The 18,675-nt window shown below is 39.6% G+C and overlaps 1 protein-coding gene across 1 annotated transcript in view; it reads right to left on the reverse strand.

The window, feature by feature from the left end:
• The window catches only part of SUSD1 (sushi domain containing 1), a 278,160-nt gene that overhangs the window by 184,890 nt on the left and 74,595 nt on the right, over positions 1-18,675 (reverse strand). Inside the window, exons 6-8 of the mRNA XM_036749351.1 lie at positions 15,891-16,070; positions 3,606-3,703; positions 1,999-2,185 (exon numbers count right to left, since the gene is read on the reverse strand). Coding sequence (XP_036605246.1) covers positions 1,999-2,185; positions 3,606-3,703; positions 15,891-16,070 — 465 coding nt within the window. The remainder of the gene's footprint in view (positions 1-1,998; positions 2,186-3,605; positions 3,704-15,890; positions 16,071-18,675) is intronic.

The following is an 18,675-nucleotide window of genomic DNA, read 5'->3' on the forward strand; positions in this document are numbered from 1 at the left end:
CGGGAGATCTTGGCCTTTCCCAGGTCTCAGTTTGTCTTCAACAATACCCATTCAGTAATAAAAGCTGGGTAAGAATTGAGGCAAAAGATGGTCTAGTTTGCCTCCTCAAAAGAATGAGTCTGGGCTAGGAAGACTTTTGCTCAGGATTTCTGGCCAGAACAGAAACAATTGCTATTTACACTTGCTCTGAGCCATCAAAACCCACATGTGAGCAAGTGAGGCTTGGGCTGGGACCTATTCTTGGCCAATCAATGAGAGCCAGAGTAATTTGGGTTTAAAGGCATAGTCAAATAGCTCCAGTCGAATCCCCATGGGCTTTCTCAAAACCTGATTTACCAGCGCTATATTTCAAAAAATTATAAATGAAAACTATGTAAGACGAATTGCCCCAGTTTAAAAAAAAATAGAATAAATAAGTAGGAAAGGAAAAAAAAACTATCCTCCAAACCCCAAGATATCTTGTGAAGCAATAAGGAAGGAAGGAAGGAAGGAAGGAAGGAAGGAAGGAAGGAAGGAAGAAAGGAAGGAACGAAGGAAAGAGGGAGGGAGGGAGGGAAGGAAGGAGGGAGAGAGGAAGGGAAGGAAAGAAGGAAGGAAGGAAGGAAGGAAGGAAGGAAGGAAGGAAGGAAGGAAGGAAGGAAGGAAGGAAGGAAGGAAATAGCAGCATTGTCTAAATGGAACTGGCCAGTTGGGTCCCCAGTGGGGCAGCTACTACTACTTACAGATTGTTGTTCATCCTTCATTATTCATTGGGCAAGGTTCTTTCTCTGCCGGTACTTGAATCAGGATGACCTGAGCTCAAACCCTACCCTCAGACACTTAGTGGCTGTGTGACCCTGAGAAAGCCACTTAACCTGTCTGCCTGCCTCAGTTTCCTCGACTATAAAATGGGCAACTAGGTGGAGCAGTGGCTAGAATGACAGACCTGGAGCCAGGAAGACCCATCTTCCTAAATTCAGATCTGGCTAGCTGTGTGACCCTGGTCAAGTCACTCTAGTATCTATACCAAGAAAACCCCTCTGTGGACCCATTGAGGGTCTTCTTGGCAGACAGCAACAATAAAATGATGATACTCACAGCACCTACCTCCCAGTCTTTCTTGTGAGGATCAAATGAGGTGACATTTGCAAAGCAGCTGGTATATTAAGTAGCACTTAGTAGGTGCTATATAAGTGCTAATTATCATCATCATTGTCATTATTAGTGTTTAATGTTATAGCATTTCGTAGAAAGGTCTCTCGGCCACAAATGTTATTTATTTTGCATCCTGCCTTTGCCCACATTCTGCACCATGCTTCTAAGTGGGTTCTATTTTCTCTATAAATCTAGAGCTCTGTTCTTCCAACAAAAGCACACTATCATTGTTCATTCAGGACTCACAACTGTCAGGCTCTTTAAGTACCTCGAGGCAGCAAAAGCTAACGGCTTTAGCTAATGGCTAATGGCTAATGGCTGAGGTATCTTTTTAGCTAGAACTTCTAATATTCACTTCTGAACAAAAAAAACCCATTCTTTCAGTCAATAAGTCAACCAACAAACATGTATTAAGCACCTCCTGTGTATCAGGCACTGTGCAAAGCACTAGGATACAAGGCAGGACAAAAGGCAGATCCTGCTTTCAAGCAACTCACGGTTGAATGAGGGAGAAAACATGCAAACAATTATGTACAAACAAGATATATACAGGATAAATTGAAGAAAATTAACAGACTGAACGCACTAAAATTAAAAGGATCTGGGAAAGACATCCTGTGAAAGACAGAATTTTGGCTGGGACTTGAAGGAAGCCAGAGAAGCCAGGAGACAGTGATGCTAAGGGAAAGCATTCTCCTGCTTTCCAATGTGCTCTGGAGCTGGGTCATCTACCATCCCGTGAGTCAAGAAGTTATATCCCACCCCAGCCATGATAGGAGCTTCCCTACATTATTCCCACCTTCATAGAAGGGAGTAGTCTATGATTTAAGGGTCATACATTAACACGATTTCTCTACCACCTACCAGCTGTTTGGATCCTGACAGTTACAGGAACAGAGGGCCTAGGAGAGGTAATCCTAATGGTCACAGTATAGTTGGTGCCCTGATGGAGATGTGGGCAGACCTCAGGCTCCTGACTGCTTGTGGTAAGGTTAAATAAGTCCTCATGGACAAATTCTGTCCCATCTCGTTGCTGTCCTCGAATGTGTATCTGTGGTAGGAAATGAGTTGTCAGTATGTTGGATGAAAAAAGATCCCAGAAACTCCATTTCTTGAACTCTGCCTCCTGCCCTCTCTACCCCACCCCCCACACTTCATTCCATACCAAGCCACTTAGCTGAAGGAGATAAGTCATGAATGAATCGGTCATCCATGTATTTAAAAATAGGATCCCACACAGTGATTAGTAAAATGTTCAATGTTCATTAATTTGATATTGATGACAAATCACTTCTTAAAGAGGCCTGTTCACTGAGTGGGCGTTACCTCACTCAAAATGAGAATGTGAAAAGACCTTAGCCTAAAAGGGCCAGGGTCCCCCAATGCATCCTGGACCATCTCCAGTCATCTTGGCGAATATCAGGCCCCTGGACCCAGATGGCTCTGGAGGAGAAAGTGAGGCTGGAGACCTTGCACAGCCCTCCCTCACTCAAATCAAAGTCAACTGCAAGTCATGTCATCATCTCCCTGATGTCATGGTCCTCTTTGAGAATGAAGGACAAACACAACAATCTAAACAAAAGGTGGCTCACAGTAAAGACCTTTGCTATCATTCTGTAACCTTCTACCAGCAGGTAAAAAGCAGGCTGTTCTAACTTCCAGTTCTCCTTCGAGGCTGTGGGGCATGTGATCTCAGGAATAAATATTAGTGAAAATACCAAAACGCAAGCAAGCAAATTTCTTCCTTTAACTGAATATGTGCCTGAAAAAAAGCTGTAGGAGAACAAATGTAATGTTATCGGTAGGCTGTTTTTCAGTTACATACAATTCTTCACAACTCCATTGGGGTTTTCTTGGCAAAGATACTAGGGTGGTTTGCCATTTCCTTCTCCAGCTCATTTGAAACATGAGGAACTGAGGCAAACAGGGTGAAGTGACTTGCCTAGGGTCACACAGCTAGTAAGTGTCGGAGGCTGCATTTGAACTCAGATCTTCCTGACTCCAGGCGCAGCACTCTGTGTATCTACTTACATGTGTACATATTGTTTCTCCAGTAGAACAGAAACTCTGAGAAGGGAGGGAATATTTTGGTTTTCCATCGACAGTGCCTAACACTAGTAGGCATTTAACAAATGCTTGTTAAATTGATAGGGGTAGGAACCGGACCTATGAATTCATTAGTACCCAATGTAAGAAAACTCAGCAGTAACTTCTCTGCAAAACTTCTACCTAGAGAGTTGTCTACAACGTCAAAAGGTGAAAGGGACTTGACACTCTGCCTCTAGGATTAGACTAAAATGAATTGAAACAGTGCTAGGCTTGGACAGCAAGTGGATTAGGAAGTTCCAAAGGAACGGGGTCTTAATAAATATGGTCCTAATCACTATTACACTTAATTAAGCCTGTAATTAAATTTTGACTCCAATATGCCCTTTTTTCTACAAGGAAGAAAAACCAAGTGTTTCCCTTACCAGATAGACCATCTTCAAGTCCTCTCTTTCTGGACTCACTCTCCACTTCACACAGGTATTATTAAACACAGATTCATTTGTAATCGATGCCTTTTTTTCTGGATTAAAAAAAAAAACAATACACAACAATCATCAATGTGGCCTTGAAAAATCTTAACAGAGAACCATGGGAGAACGAGTAGTTTATTTGCATCGACAAGGTTACTAAAATTCATTGTTAATGATTCGATATCCATCAACACAAACTAATCCAACAATTTGAATGTTCATACATAATCCATGAAACCTGGGTAGGTCACATAAGTATTGGCTAAGGAGGAAAGGAATGATTCCCCCGCACCCACACCCACACCTTGAGATGAGAAGTTTCAGCCTGTGATTAATCTGGCAGCCCACTGGGGGCCACTGTGGTTCCAATTACCCTGAAGCTAAAAGGGAGCTTAGATTGGGCCCCATGATGAATCAGCAATCCCAAAGTATCTCATCCTTTTCTCTACTCACACAAATCAAGTAAAGGTGCATGATGATTTGGAGGTTAATTCCAAGTCAATGATAATTCTAAGAAAGGCAGGGACAGATGAAGTCCCACTATCACTCTCCATGGAGAGCTGGCTCCCACGGGCTAGATAGCTGAGCCTAGGAAAATCTGTTAAGGTAAACACTAAACTCTCTACCATATTCCTAGACCTTACAGGTTTGAGTCGTATGTTCCAGCCCAATGAAGAGCTCATTGATTTCTCTGGATTTTTCATGTTTGTTTTTAAATAGAGGCCCATGTCAAATAACAGATGCCTAAGCTACTCCCCAGGACCACACCAGGCCTCTCTGAAAAATATCTTAGCTTCCTAGTAGCCTGAGTGATAGCAGTATCTATAAGACACCAGCTAGTTCCCTCTCAGGGATTTAGCTCTAAATGTGATTCATAATTTCTTTAAAAATGAGTGAAAAACACAAGTTTGGCATCTCTGGAAGAAGCCCACATTCTATCAAAGAACAATATTGTGGGTGGTGTTACCTGGCTATTTTTTTCCATCATGCAAGGAGCAGACTAATCCCTAAGCCAGAGGTTCTTAACCTGGGATATGTGAACTTTTAAAATACATATATTTCATTACTATATTCCTTTTGTATTACTGTATTCTTTTGGAATCCTACATATTTTATTTTATGCATTAAAAATGTTTTTCAGAAGGGGTCTATAGGGCTTTACCAGATTGCTTAAGGGTCCATATGACACCAAAAAAGTTAATAACTCCTGAGCTAAGATATATTGCCTCAAGCAAATCTCTTTTCAAGGCTTGCCCCCAAGGGATCTATTCTACAATAGCTCCAGTACCCTTGGAGGTAAATGCAGTTATCTTATCCACTCAAATCTATGCATCCATCTTAGAGTAACAGCCCATCAAGCAAGGGCCACTTTGAGCCCTATGTCCAGAGTGCCACCTAACAACTGATCATAGCGCCAGTTATCATTGCTTTCCTAAGACACACATCACCTCTGAGGCTGGCTTCTCCATTTTCCAGTGAGACAAGGATACTTTGTCTAGATCTCCTCCTTGCTACCCCCACACTCGGTACATTGTATTATATTTATCAGTTTTCATTTGCTTTCCCACCCTAGGTTTCCACAGAGAACATAAGCTCCCTGAGGTCATGCACTCTGGCATTTTTTACCTTTGTATCCCCAGCACCTAACACAATCCCTTTGTGAATCAGAGACATTAATTAAATGAAGCAGCCAGGATCACTTAGTGGACAGAGCAAAAGATTTGAAGTCAGGAAGACCTGAGTTTAAATGCTACTAGACACGTAGTAGCTGGGTAACCCTGGGCACTGAACCACTCTGTCTCTGTTTTCCTCATCTGTACAACACTTACCTTACAGACTTGATCAAATGAGATATTTGATATGTAGCTATATGTCAAGCGACATACACATGTTAGCTATTGTTGTTATAAATATTTATTGAATTGACTGCCCAATGATCTCTAAGATCTCTCAAATTCGAACATCTGATGAATGTACAGCAGGTGTCCAGAAGTAGGAGTTTAAGTCTCTGGGGCTCGGAGGCCTCTGATCATTCTCACATGACTCTGTTGCCTCACTGACCATTCCAGAGAACAAAAACATTCCGACGCAAACCACTTCCCTTTTGATAAACCACTGAAAAGAAAGGCCCCCAGCATGTTGATTTACACAGGGAGGACATGAATCTTCTAGTAGGAGGCCCCTCTCCTGAGTAAAGAAGCCAAAGAAAAAAGAAAAACAAACATAAAAGATGCTCTCTCTGTCTGTCGCTGTCTCTGTGTCTCTGTCTCTCTCTCTCTCTTCCTGTCTCTCCCTCTGTCTGTCTGTCTCTGTCTCTCTCCCCCAGCTCATTCTTCCCTTTAGTTTTCCACTAATGACAGCTTGTACCAATGTACAAATACAACCTGTTCCCAGCTTGTGCTGCAAGCTCTATGGAAGTGGAACCAGAATGCTAGGAAAAGTTAGCATCGAGCATTTCAAAGACCCATTTTTGGCTTAATCTCAGTCTCAGAGGAAAGAGTCAATAGTTTTCTCAGAAATCTCTCAGTGTCAACTGAAATGTGCTTGCTTCTTCGTGACTCCCGATGTAGGCTTAATCAGAAGGGGTGCTCAGAGTTCCAAATTAGGGTGAGGCTAGGTCCTAGTGGGCAGCTACGCAGTGTTCTGTCCCTAATCTGGCTAAAAGACATCCTTTCCCCATAAAGTCTTTGTCCTCATTCATTGACCTGGGGTCTGCATACCCACTTCAAGTTTGTCACTAAGGGTCCTAGAATGGCCTGATTTGTTTTTTCTGAAACCTCCCTATTGACTGCTGCTTACTCTCAGTCTCCCCTGTTGGGATCTTGTATGGCAGATGAGGGCTCACTTTTACAATGACCCCCAGCCCTCATACACTAATCTCAAAGGAACTTGGTAACCACTCCTCCTAAACATCAAAATTTGATAGGTTTTAGGTGTCACTATGCAGAGAAAAATACAAGTTATTTGTCTAAACAAGCAACCCAGACCTCATATATCCAAATGAAAGCTTCCCTTCAAAATAGTCACTGCGAGGGAACTATCTACTCATTCCAATGGCAAATTGACAGCTAGGTGGTGAGATGGGTAGAACCCTGGAGCTGAAGTCAGGAAGATCTGAGTTCAAATCCAGCCTCAGACACTTACTACCTGTGTGATCCTGACCACAAGCCATTTAACCTCTGTTTTCCTAAGTTTCCTCATGTGTAAAATGGTATTAATAGTACCTGCCTCCCAGGGTTGTTGTGCTAATCAAATAAGATGATAATTGCAAAGCACTTGGCCCCGTCCCTGGCACACAGTAAATGCTAGCTTTGGTTTTCTGCTGTTCACTATAAAAATGGTATTTACTATTTGTAAAATGGGTACAGCAGTGGCATTTACCTCCCGGGATCGTTGTGGGGATCCAATGAGACAACATTCGGGAAGCACTTAGTACAATATCTGGCGCATGGGATGCACTGATATAAAATACAAGTTACCTAATCCTTCTTTAGATTTATCTGCAGAGGTTACCTGATTTCAGAGGTGGAAAAATGTCTATCTTTTTCAGAGTAGATAGGAGTTTTGGAAATAACCTAAAATCATCCTGGAACAAGCCACATAGTTGCTTAAACTGAGAAATCCCATTTGGGGCAGTGGTATGCTGGTAAATGTTTAACAATCAGCTTCCCAAGAAAATAAACGTACACCTGACACACTTTTAAGTTTAGTTTGCATCATTAAAATTTCTCCATTAACATTAATCAATTAATCAATCATTAACATCTTAAGTCAGGACAATCAATAAAACAAGAAATCAAGCCCTGATCTGTAACATTTGCTCATTTTGTGGATGTAAATGTTGCCACAAAATTTAATAATCAGCTCTTGTGAGCCAGTTTGGGCTGGTTTGTTTGATTTTGGGTCAAAAACAAAGTCTGAGCAAAGAACTGGAAACAAATCAGTGCCTATCCATGGGGAAGAGCTAAACAAGTTGTGCTAAATGTAAAGGAATATCACTGTGCTATAAGAAATTCTGACCGTGGTGAATACAGTGAAGCTTAGAAAGATCTACATGAATTGAGGCAAAGTAAATCAAGCCAAGAAAACAATGTACACAATCGATTATGACAATGTAAATTTTAAAAAACCATACACACAAAAAAGTGAATGGTGCAAAATTACAAAGAACAAGCATGACTCAAAAGCAGAGATATAGAAGTTACCCCCCTTCCACCCCTTTGCAGAGAGGAGAGGGCCATGGGTATGTTACTTACATCACCCATAGTTTCAAATTTTTTGATGTATTGATCAGTCATGCTAATGTTTTCACCCTTTTCTTTCTTTATCTTTAAAATATTCTTTGTCATATAAGATGGCAGCCTGGGAGGGAAGAGGAAAAGATAATGATACTGGAGGAAATTATAGTGATGTTAAAAATGACATCAACAAAAATGTATTTTAAGAAACAGAGTGATTATTAAGTAACAAGACTAATTTTCTCCTATGCTCATAATCTGGTTTTTAATCTTTTTTTCTTTTCAGTCATGTTCAACTCTTTGTAACCCCATTTGGCGTTTTCTTGACAGAGGTACTGGAGTGGTTTGCCATTTCCTTCTCCAGCTCATTTTGCAGATGAAGAAATAGAGGCAGAATGAAGTGACTTGCCCAGGGTCACACAGCTAGTAACTGTCTGAAGCCAGATTGGAATTCAGGAAGATTAGTCTTCCTGATTCCAGTCCTGGTACTCTATCGACTGTGCCACCTACCTGCCCAATCTGGTTCTTAAGCCAGTTTTAAAAAGGCACTGCAAAAAAAATCTGAGGAACATCAGCATTTAATAAGAGCATAGCCTCTCTCTCTCTCTCTGTCTCTCTCTCTCTCTCTCTCTGTCTCTCTCTCTCTCTCTCTCTCTTTCTCTCTCTCTCTCTCTTCCTTCCTGCCTTCCATCCTTCCTTTCTTCTCTTTATTTCTTAGCAAGGCTTCTATAATCAGGGCTCAGGACAAACATTACTGCTGTAGTGGTGAAGGGGGAGACTTTATGGTTAAGTAATCCCGGTTCCAGCAAAGATGTCATCCTGAAAGGAGCTGGTTGGGGGTCATCATCAATCTTATAATTATTAACTAAGGTCATAAACATCAAGAACCAAATTAGTCCAATTGAATAAAAGCCAGGCACAGTTTTATCAAAGGAGAATCAAGCGTCTTTGATCTGGAGGTACTGTATCCTGGCTCACCAAGCACGAAGCCTCCACCTGGGTTTTCCCAGGCAACTGATGCTATTACCCAATTTCCAGGTGTCTGGAGTTTCCAGTTCAAACTGGTCTTTAAACCACCACCACCATTCCCCTGACTTCCCTTCCCCCCACCAAAAACAAAACAGAACAAAACAAAACACTGACATGTTAGCTCTTGACTGAAGTTTGAGCTCCCGACAAGGCAAGGATCTTCATTACTGAATCAATGAAAGGAGCTCTGAGTGGCATCCACTAAGTAACTAGATACAAGCCAGGGTCAGCAGAGATAAATAATTCAAACTAGTTTGGCACTAAAAATAAAATGTAAAGAGAAAGAGGGAGATGAGTAGAACAGGGGTCAAGAAAAGGGTAATGAATGAAGGGAGGGGAATAAAGAGAACAGAAAGAAAAAGGGGGGAAGAAAGAAAAGGTAAATCCTAATAGCACACATGAATAGCATGGAACAGTTTTTAAAAATGAAATTGAGAGGCAGGACTTAGGATAAAGAGAAGGAACAAAAGAGAAAAGAAGGAGGGAAGGAAGAGGATGAGCTCAAAGAGTCATGAGAATTAATCTGACCACACATCCAGAAGCCATTCACATCCAGAGAAAGTCTGCATTACACATGATTATAATAAGAAGGACCTCAGCAGTGAGTGGGATAGGGGAAATGGCCCTTAACTTGAGGGCAACAACACCTGAAGGTTTTGAGTCACAATTCTGATATTTACAGGCTGGATAACTTTAAGCCAGTCAATTAAACTCTGAGTCCCAATCTCCCCCTTTGTAAAATGCGTATGATCCTAATTGTTACATGATCTAGTCACAGTATGATCATACTTGTATTGTGAGCTACACGTTTCTACTATATATGATGTATACACATGCATGAGACCTCACTTGTACTGTGAATGACATTAGGGTTGCTGTGAGGAAAGGATTTTGTGGACTGGAAATCCAAAATGTAGCTTTTCTCATCATTCCCAATAATGAACTTGGCAAAATTTCAATTTAACTGTGAATCCTGTGTGCCTCCTTGAGGCTCCTCTCAAGAACTATCGCTGCGGCCTGTGGAGTGGCCATTTCCTCTTTCTTTCAGTGAGATGTCTCACATTAATCCATGAAAATTGTTGCAGCCACAAATTCTGTGCAAGGTAGCCAGGCTGGTGAGGAAAATTATAATTAGCGGTTATACAACGTGTTTGTTCTTCAAAGTGCTTTATAAGCATCAACTAATTAAAATGTAACTATTTCCCATGTGGATCCCCTCATTTTACATAAAGCATGACTAAGGCCTGATTCCTGTGAATTGAGAGGCCTTACAGGGGCTCAAGTTCTGGAGGGGGAGTCAGGAGACTCTTTCCACCTCTGGCCTTGATTTATGGCGTGATCCTGATGCAGAAGAATTGAGGGAGGCTTCTACTACACTGCTAACCTTTAGAGGTTGGTGTCATAGAGGGTGGTGACCATGATCTCTCCCAAACTAGCCCTTGGTACAGCTGTCCCAAACAGAATTATAGATCGGTCTGATCCTAGGTGGCTGTATATTCTCCTGCAAGTTACTTTTTCTCAATCTCTCCAACTATGAATATTTGTCCTCTTTGCCCACTTCACATCCTTCACTAGGCTATGACCAAATGTGAGATTTCCAATACTTCTCTATGGAGTAACTCAGGCAGAACCTGTATATTTCACGAAAGGGTTGTTCTATATGTATTAGGGATAAAACAATCAGTTCAAATTTGAGGTCGAGTTTGAGACATCTATGGGACATCCAATTTGAGACATGCAGTGGCAGTTGGTGATACATGAGTGAAGCTAAGAAGAGAGACCAGGACTGGATACGCACACATATGTATGTATGTATGTATGTATGTATGTATGTGTCTGTCTGTGTGTATGGGTGGAGGAGAGAGAGAGAGGAGTGAGAAGAAAGGAAAGGAGGGGAGAGGAGAGGAGAGGAGAGGAGAGGAGAGGAGAGGAGAGGAGAGGAGAGGAGAGGAGAGGAGAGGAGGGGAGGGGAGAGGAGAGGAGAGGAGGAGGAACAGGAGAAGGAGGAGGGAGAGGGAAAGAGAGAGAGAGAGACAGAGAGAGAGAGAGAGAGAGAGAGAGAGAGAGAGAGAGAGAGAAAGAGAGAGAGACACAGAGAGAGAGAGAGAGAGAGAGAGAGAGAGAATAATTGAACATGTGGGAGCTAAGTGATATAACAGAGAGAGGGAAAGAAGAGGAAGGTTCAGGACAAAGCCTTACCCATAGTTAGTGGGAGTGGCATGGATGAACAGGAAAAGAGACTGAAAAGGAGCAGTCAGATAAATGAGAGGAGAACTTGGAGAGAATATTTAGGATAGGATGGTTAATAATTTCAAATGCTACAGAGAGGGCAATTCTGTTGCTAGACATAATAGAGACATGACCCAAGAAAAATGCCTTCAGCTTTTACTCTCTAGGGAAGAAATCTACCTTTCCAGAATCAGTTAACCAGGGCTTATAGGCCACGTCCAAACTAAGGTAATTGGTTAGAAATCAGCACCTGGAAGATGGCAGAGTAGGTCAGAAAATTCCAAACTCTCCAGATTTTCCTGCCCAAAAGGGATAAAATAATACCACAGGGTGAACGAAGTGTGGGTAAAAATAAATGAGAATAGGGGCACAACGGGGTCCTCCCTAATCCCAGCAGGAGGTTTGGTCCCTGTGGACAGTAAACACCTCCAGGCTAGGGTCCCCTTAAACAACAAGCAGCAAGCCCTGGGGTTAGCTGGGTTGGGAGCCTGCCTGGGCCCCAACCACAGGAATTTTTTCCCCTAACAGTGAGGGGAGTTGGGTGTCTGAGCCAGGCAAGATGGAAGGAAAATATGCTGACAAGGAACACCAGACACAGCTGTGTTGCAGGGGCAAGAAGGAACCAGCACACACCCAGTGAGTACAGAAGCAGTGGGGCTGATGCCCCTAGCTGTGGGCACTTACAGGAGGCTGGAGGTTTGGCTTTGGTTCCAGGCTAGAGAGGAAAACTGAAGGTCTGAGGCCAGAAGCACTGTTCCCTTACCCCAGGACTAAAGATCATTACAAAAATTAAGCTATTACTACAAAAACATGCACTGGCAAAAGAGAAAGAATCCAACCATAGAAAGTTACTATGAGAATAGAGAAGACCAGTGTTCATCTTCAGAGGAAGATATTGAAGCAAAGAAAGCCTCTTCTACTCTAAAGAATAATGTCAAATGGTCACCTGCCCAAAAAGAATTTATAGAAGAACTTAAAAGAGACTTTAAAAATCAAGTGAGAGAAATTGAGGAAAAACTAAAATATAATAAGAACAATTCAAGAAAAACAAGAAGATTATGAAAAGAAAATCAACCAATTAGAAAAGTAAATCCAGAATCCGAAGGAAGAAAATGACACCTTGAAAATTAGAATTGAGCTAGAGGAAGCCAGTGAAGTTATAAGAGATCAAGAAATAATAAAACAAAATATGAAGAATGAAAAAATAGAAAAGAAAGTGAAACATCTGGTAAGAAAAACAACTGATCTGTAGAACAGATCAAGAGGAGAAAACATAGGGATAGTCAGACTACAGGAAAGCTATGAACAAAAAAAAAAGAATCCTGATACAATAATATAAGAAGTGATTAAAGAAAATTGCCCTGAAGCATTAAAACAAGGGGGGGAAGTAGAAATAGAAAAAAAAATCATTGATCACCACTTGAAAGAGATCCTATGAGGAAAAATCATAGGTATATTATAGTCAAACTCTGAAACCCCTACCTCAAGAATAAAATATTAAGAGTAACAAGAAAAAAAATAGTTTAAATATGATGGCTCTATAGAATCACACAAGACCTAGCAGCAGAGACACTAAAGGACAACAGGTCTTGGAACACTCTATATTAAAGAGCAAAACAACTGGGCTTCCAGCCGAAAATATCATACCCAGCAAAGTTAAGCATAAACCTGAATGAAAAAACAATGGATATTTGATCAACTGTCAGACATCTAGAACTTTGTTTTAAAAAAATGAACTTAATAGAAGATTTTACATACAAGAGCCAAGAGAAACTTAAGGTACATACCAAAGGTTGATTACAAGTGATTCAATAAGGACAGGCCATTTGCCTTTTATGTATATAAATGTAAAATGTATGTCTAAGATTGTCATTAGCAATTGGGTAGTTGGTAAGAAAAACCAGGGCGGACCTGAGTATGACATGACTTTAAAAAGTAAAACCATCTAGGAACAGTTATAAAGAGTAATTATCTTATACAAATGAAGTGAGAAAGAGGAAGAACCAACAAAGAGCAATTAGATGGGGGAGGAGGGCTAGTAGTTCTGGTAACCTACTTTCATAGGGAATGGGTTTAAGAGGAAACAATAGATAATATCTAGAAGAGTATAAAAGTCTTCTAAATTCAGAAGGAATAAAATGGTAAGGGAATAGGGAGGGAGGAGAGTACAAAGGCAGGATCTCTAGAGGGGAGGGTGAGGGAATAGGTTAAAGGGGGATAGAGAACGGTGTTTAGAGGTATGGGGATGGGAGGATAGGGGAGAGTTCCTTGGAGGGGGTTAGTAATAGGAGGGCAAGGTTAGCAGGTAGAAGTAAACTCAAGGAGTCAGGAGGGATAGGAAATAAGAGATACACACAGATGACTGATTTTGATAGACTTAGCTCTTCTCAGCAATGCAAGGACCTAAAACAACTCCAAAAGACTAATGATGGAAAATGCCATCCACATCCAGAGAATGAAATATGGAGTCTGAAAGCAGATGGAAGCATACTATGTGCTCTCTCTTTTTGTTTTGTTTTTTCTTTCTCATGGTTCCTTCTGTTCATTCTAATTCTTCTACACAACATAACTAATGTGAAAATACGTTTAATCAGAATGTATATGTAGAGCCTGTATCAGATTGCACGCCATCTTGTGGAGGCGGAGCGGAGGAAAGGGGAGAAAATTTAAAACTTATAGAAGTGAATGTTGAAAACTAAAAACAAACAAATTAATTATTTTAAATAAGGTGGGAAGAGAGATACGCACAAACATAAAAACAAAGATCAGGAGTGGAATTTGTTAGGGAAAGTATATGTCTATGTATGTATGTATGTATATGTATGTATGTAGATATCTATATATAAATATATCTGTACTTAATTGTAGTCTTCTGGGTAGGGGGAAGGAGGGAAAAGAACAAAGTAAAAAGTACACAACAGAGGACAAAAGAAAACTCACAAGCAAAGAAAAGATGTACAGCTCTTAATAGAATGTGTAGTATTTATCATACAGGATTTCTTGAAATGAAAATTTATTACTATATATTCTGAATCCTCTCTTATGCTCTGCTGTGCATATAACATGCTTTTTTTCTTTTCTTTTCTTTGTATTTCAATTTCAATATTTAAGTTTATGATATGTTTCTTTTCCTTTTCTCTATTCTGTATTTGAGTTCTGGTATTTGAGCCTAAAATTTAAAAAAAAGAAAGAAATCAATACCTGACTTTGTCTCTCCAATTTATAATATGATTCCACACTCCAAATGTGTGAAAGTCCTTCAACAAATATGAACCACGAGATAACGGGACCATAAAGTTTGAATTGGAAAAATCCTTAGAGACCATCTAGTCCAACCTCCTCATATTACAGATGAGGAAACTGAGTCCCAAAGAAGTTAAGTGACCTACTATTTTAGAAGTATCAGAGCTGAGATTCAAACTGACTTTTCCCACTGTGTCAAGTTGCCTCTCCATCAAATTGAATAGCTACAGTGAACCTAAGGCACTAAGAAATTCATTAACAATAATAGTAAACATTTACATAGGACTTTAAGATTTGCAAAGTGCTTCATATATGCTATCTGGTTTATTTTTACCACAACACTGTGAGGCAGGTGCTTTAATAGATGAAGAAACTCGGGATGAGAAAAGTTAAGTAACTTGCCCAGGGCCACACAGCTAGTACAGTAACTGAGGAAGAATTTGAAGCCAGGTCTTCCTGACTTCAGGTGTAGAGCTCTATCTACAATTCTACCTAGCTGACACATGCACACGTTGATATGGGTGTATATATATATATATATATATATATATATATATATATATATATATATATATATATATATATATATATACACACATATACACACATACACATACACATATATACATATATATGTATATATGTGTGTGTGCGCGTGTGTGTGTATGTATATATATGTGTGTGTATATATGTGTGTGTATATGTGTGTATGTGTGTATATGTGTGTATATATGTGTGTATGTGTATATACGTGTGTATATGTGTGTGTATATATGTGTGTATATGTGTATGTATATGTGTGTATGTGTATATATGTGTGTATATGTGTGTGTATGTATATATATATGTGTGTGTGTATATATGTGTGTATATGTGTGTGTATATATATATGTGTATGTATGTGTGTATGTGTGTATATGTGTGTATGTGTGTATGTGTATGTGTGTATATGTATGTGTATATGTGTGTGTATATATGTGTGTGTATGTGTATGTATGTGTGTGTATGTGTGTATATATGTGTGTGTATATGTGTGTATATATATGTGTGTATGTGTGTGTATGTGTGTGTATATATGTGTGTATATACGTGTGTGTATGTGTGTATACATATATATGTATACACATATACATACACAATATACTATGTGTATATGCACATGTGTGTATATATGTGTGTATATGTGTGTATGTGTGTATATGTGTGTATACATGTGTGTATGTGTGTCTGTATACGTGTGAGTGTATGTGTGTATACATATATATGTATATACACACATATACATACACAATATACTATGTGTATATGCACATGTGTGTATATGCATATACATATATACTATGCCACCTATCGTATATCATAGATACATATTTGGGGAGGCTGAGAGAGAGAGAAGACTTTTCCAAAAGGTGTAATATTGGAGCCCTCCCACTTCCACACACACAGGCTCTATATTGTTTCGAAGTGACAAGAATCCAGGTGGAGGCGCGGTTCATACCTGTACAACGTAAGGTGCTTTTCTTCCAGGTACCGTCTGCTGTGCAAAGTGAGGTACGGTCCCCTCCGGTGCTCTCAAAGCCATCCATACAAGTATAGTAGACCACACTTCCCAGGTTAGAACTGTGGTTCCCCACAAGGATGGCATGCTGGATCACTGGTGGGCTGCCACACTCTATCTCTGCCATAGAAAATAATATACACATATTTGCATGCTTAAATATAGATTTAGATATATGTATGCACACACACATATACATATATACTTTATATATGTGTCTATATGTGTATATATATGTGTGTGTGTATATTTAGGGTTATTTCATATATGTGTGTGTGTGTATACACATATATATGAAAAGAAAGAATGAATAAAAGAAACAGAGAAGAGGACCCTCACTCTTTTTTCTTTTTAAAATTATTTTTGTTTCATTAAATATTTCCCAACTACATGTAAAAAAAATTTAACAATCATTTGTAAAAATTTTGAGTTCCAAATTCTCTCCTCCCTCTCATCCTTCCCCCTTCCTTGAGAAGCCAAGCAATTTCATATCGATTATATATGTGAAGTCACACAAAACATTTCCATATTACTCATGTTGCAAATGAAAATACGAACAAAAAAATAATAAAAATAAAGAGAGTAAAAAATACGTGCTTCAATCTGCATTTAAAGTTCATCAGTTCTCTCTCTCGAGTTGGATAGCGTTTTTCATCATGGGTCCTTTGGAATTGTCTTGGGTCACTGTCTTGATCAGTTTCATAGTTGGTCCCCCTTACAATACTGCTGTTACTGAGTACAATGTTCTGGTTCTGAGCACTTCACTTTGCATCAGTTTGTATAAGTCATCCCAGGTTTTTTGAAGCCATCCTGCTTGTTATTTCTTATAGCACAATAGTATTTCATCAGAATCATATACCACAATTAGTTTAGCTATTCCCCGATTGATGAGTATCCCTTTAATTTCCAATTCTTTACCACCACGAAAAGAGCTATTATAAATATTTTGGTACAAATAGATCCTCTTCCATTTTCTTTCCTCCTCTGGGGATAGAGTCCTAGAATGGTATTGCTGGGTCAAAAGGCATGGATAGATTTATGGCCCTTTGGGCCTAGTTCCAAACTCTTCTCCAGATGGTTGGACCAGTTTACAACTCCATCAACAATACATTAGTGTCCCAATTTTTCCATATGCCCTTCAGCATCTGTCATTTTCCTTTTCTGTTATGTTAGCCAATATGACAGGTGGGAGGTAGTACCACAGAGTTGTTTTAATTTGCATTTCTCTCATCAGTAGTGAGTTGGAGCATTTTTTCATGTGACCATTGATAGTTCTGATTTTTTCTGGAAACTTCCTGTTCATATCCTCTGACCATTTAACAAGTAGAAAATGGTTTTAATTTTTTTTTAATTTGGCTCAGTTCCCTATATATTTGAGAAATCTCATTCTTTTTTCCCCAAAACCTTCTTTCTCTGATACAGTTGAGAATACTACCAAACTCTTGTCCTGGTTCCAACTTCAGGATCATCATTGATTCCTCAGTCTCACTAACCCCACAGAGCCAAATCTTGTCATATCTATCATCATAGCACTTTTCCTACACATCCTCTTCTTTCTACTCCCATAGCCAACCTTGTATGGCCTCATCACCTCTTGCCTTGACTATTAAAAAGCCTCCTATATACATAACATACACATACTATGTATAAATGCATGTATCTATAAGATACTTATAACATTATGTGTATGTATAAATATATGCATATATAATATGCATTTTTGTATTTAACAAGGGGTTGGCAAATTTCCAGGTCCCTGTTGCCTACATATTTTTATTTTTTTAATTTATTTATTTACCTACATTACATATATATGTAACAATGTTTTGGCACACGCCAGGCTCCTGTTTCATACTTATATACATGTATACACACACGCACACATATATACATACATATAATAGGGGTGTGGCACCTTCCCAGACCCCTGTTTTAGATATATACATAGAGACAAAGACAGAGACAGAGATCTAGTCCAATCCCCTCATTTTACAGATGAGAAAACTGAGATCTCGAGAGGTTGTACTCACATTTATACAGCTCACAAATAACTCACACTTATATAGTACTTACAAAATTATAACACACTTATCATATATTATCTCATTTACTCCTCATAACAACAACCAGCAAGGCAGAGTAGAGAGAGTCCTGGTTACAGAGACAGAGGGCCTTGGGTTCCAATTTCTGTCACTATACCCTCCAAATCCTGGGCTGCTGCCATCTGACCTGTTACATGCAGCCTGAGGATCATTGGGACCTGCTATTCTCCCTGCTTCAGGACCCCTTGGGACTTTTCTCCCTTTCCAACTGTACTGAAGCTGAGCCTATGTATGATGTTGTATAATCCGGGGCCTTCCATCTCCGTATCTTCCCAAAACAGAGCTTCTTGAGAGAAAAGACTGTCTCACTTTTTTCTATTTGCATTGCCAGAGCTTGGCACTTAGCAAACTTTTTTCATTCACTTGTTCTATTTATTGTAAATGCCAGGGTGTGCTGGACCTTGCTCAGACTGGCTCTTGAGACCGATAGTCAATTTTCAGTGTGAAAATTTATACCTTGGAAATAAGCAAACATCACAAATCAGGGTTTGATTTATTGTTTAGTTAACTATCTAGACTTAAGAAAGTGAGGGAGAAAATGCTGATGATGCAGATTAAACTTACAAATGTATCATTTATGCACATGTATGTATGTATATGTGTGCATGTATGTGTATATGTAT

Source organism: Trichosurus vulpecula, chromosome 1 (genome assembly GCF_011100635.1).
Source record: "Trichosurus vulpecula isolate mTriVul1 chromosome 1, mTriVul1.pri, whole genome shotgun sequence".
In the NCBI taxonomy this organism is placed as follows: domain Eukaryota; kingdom Metazoa; phylum Chordata; class Mammalia; order Diprotodontia; family Phalangeridae; genus Trichosurus; species Trichosurus vulpecula.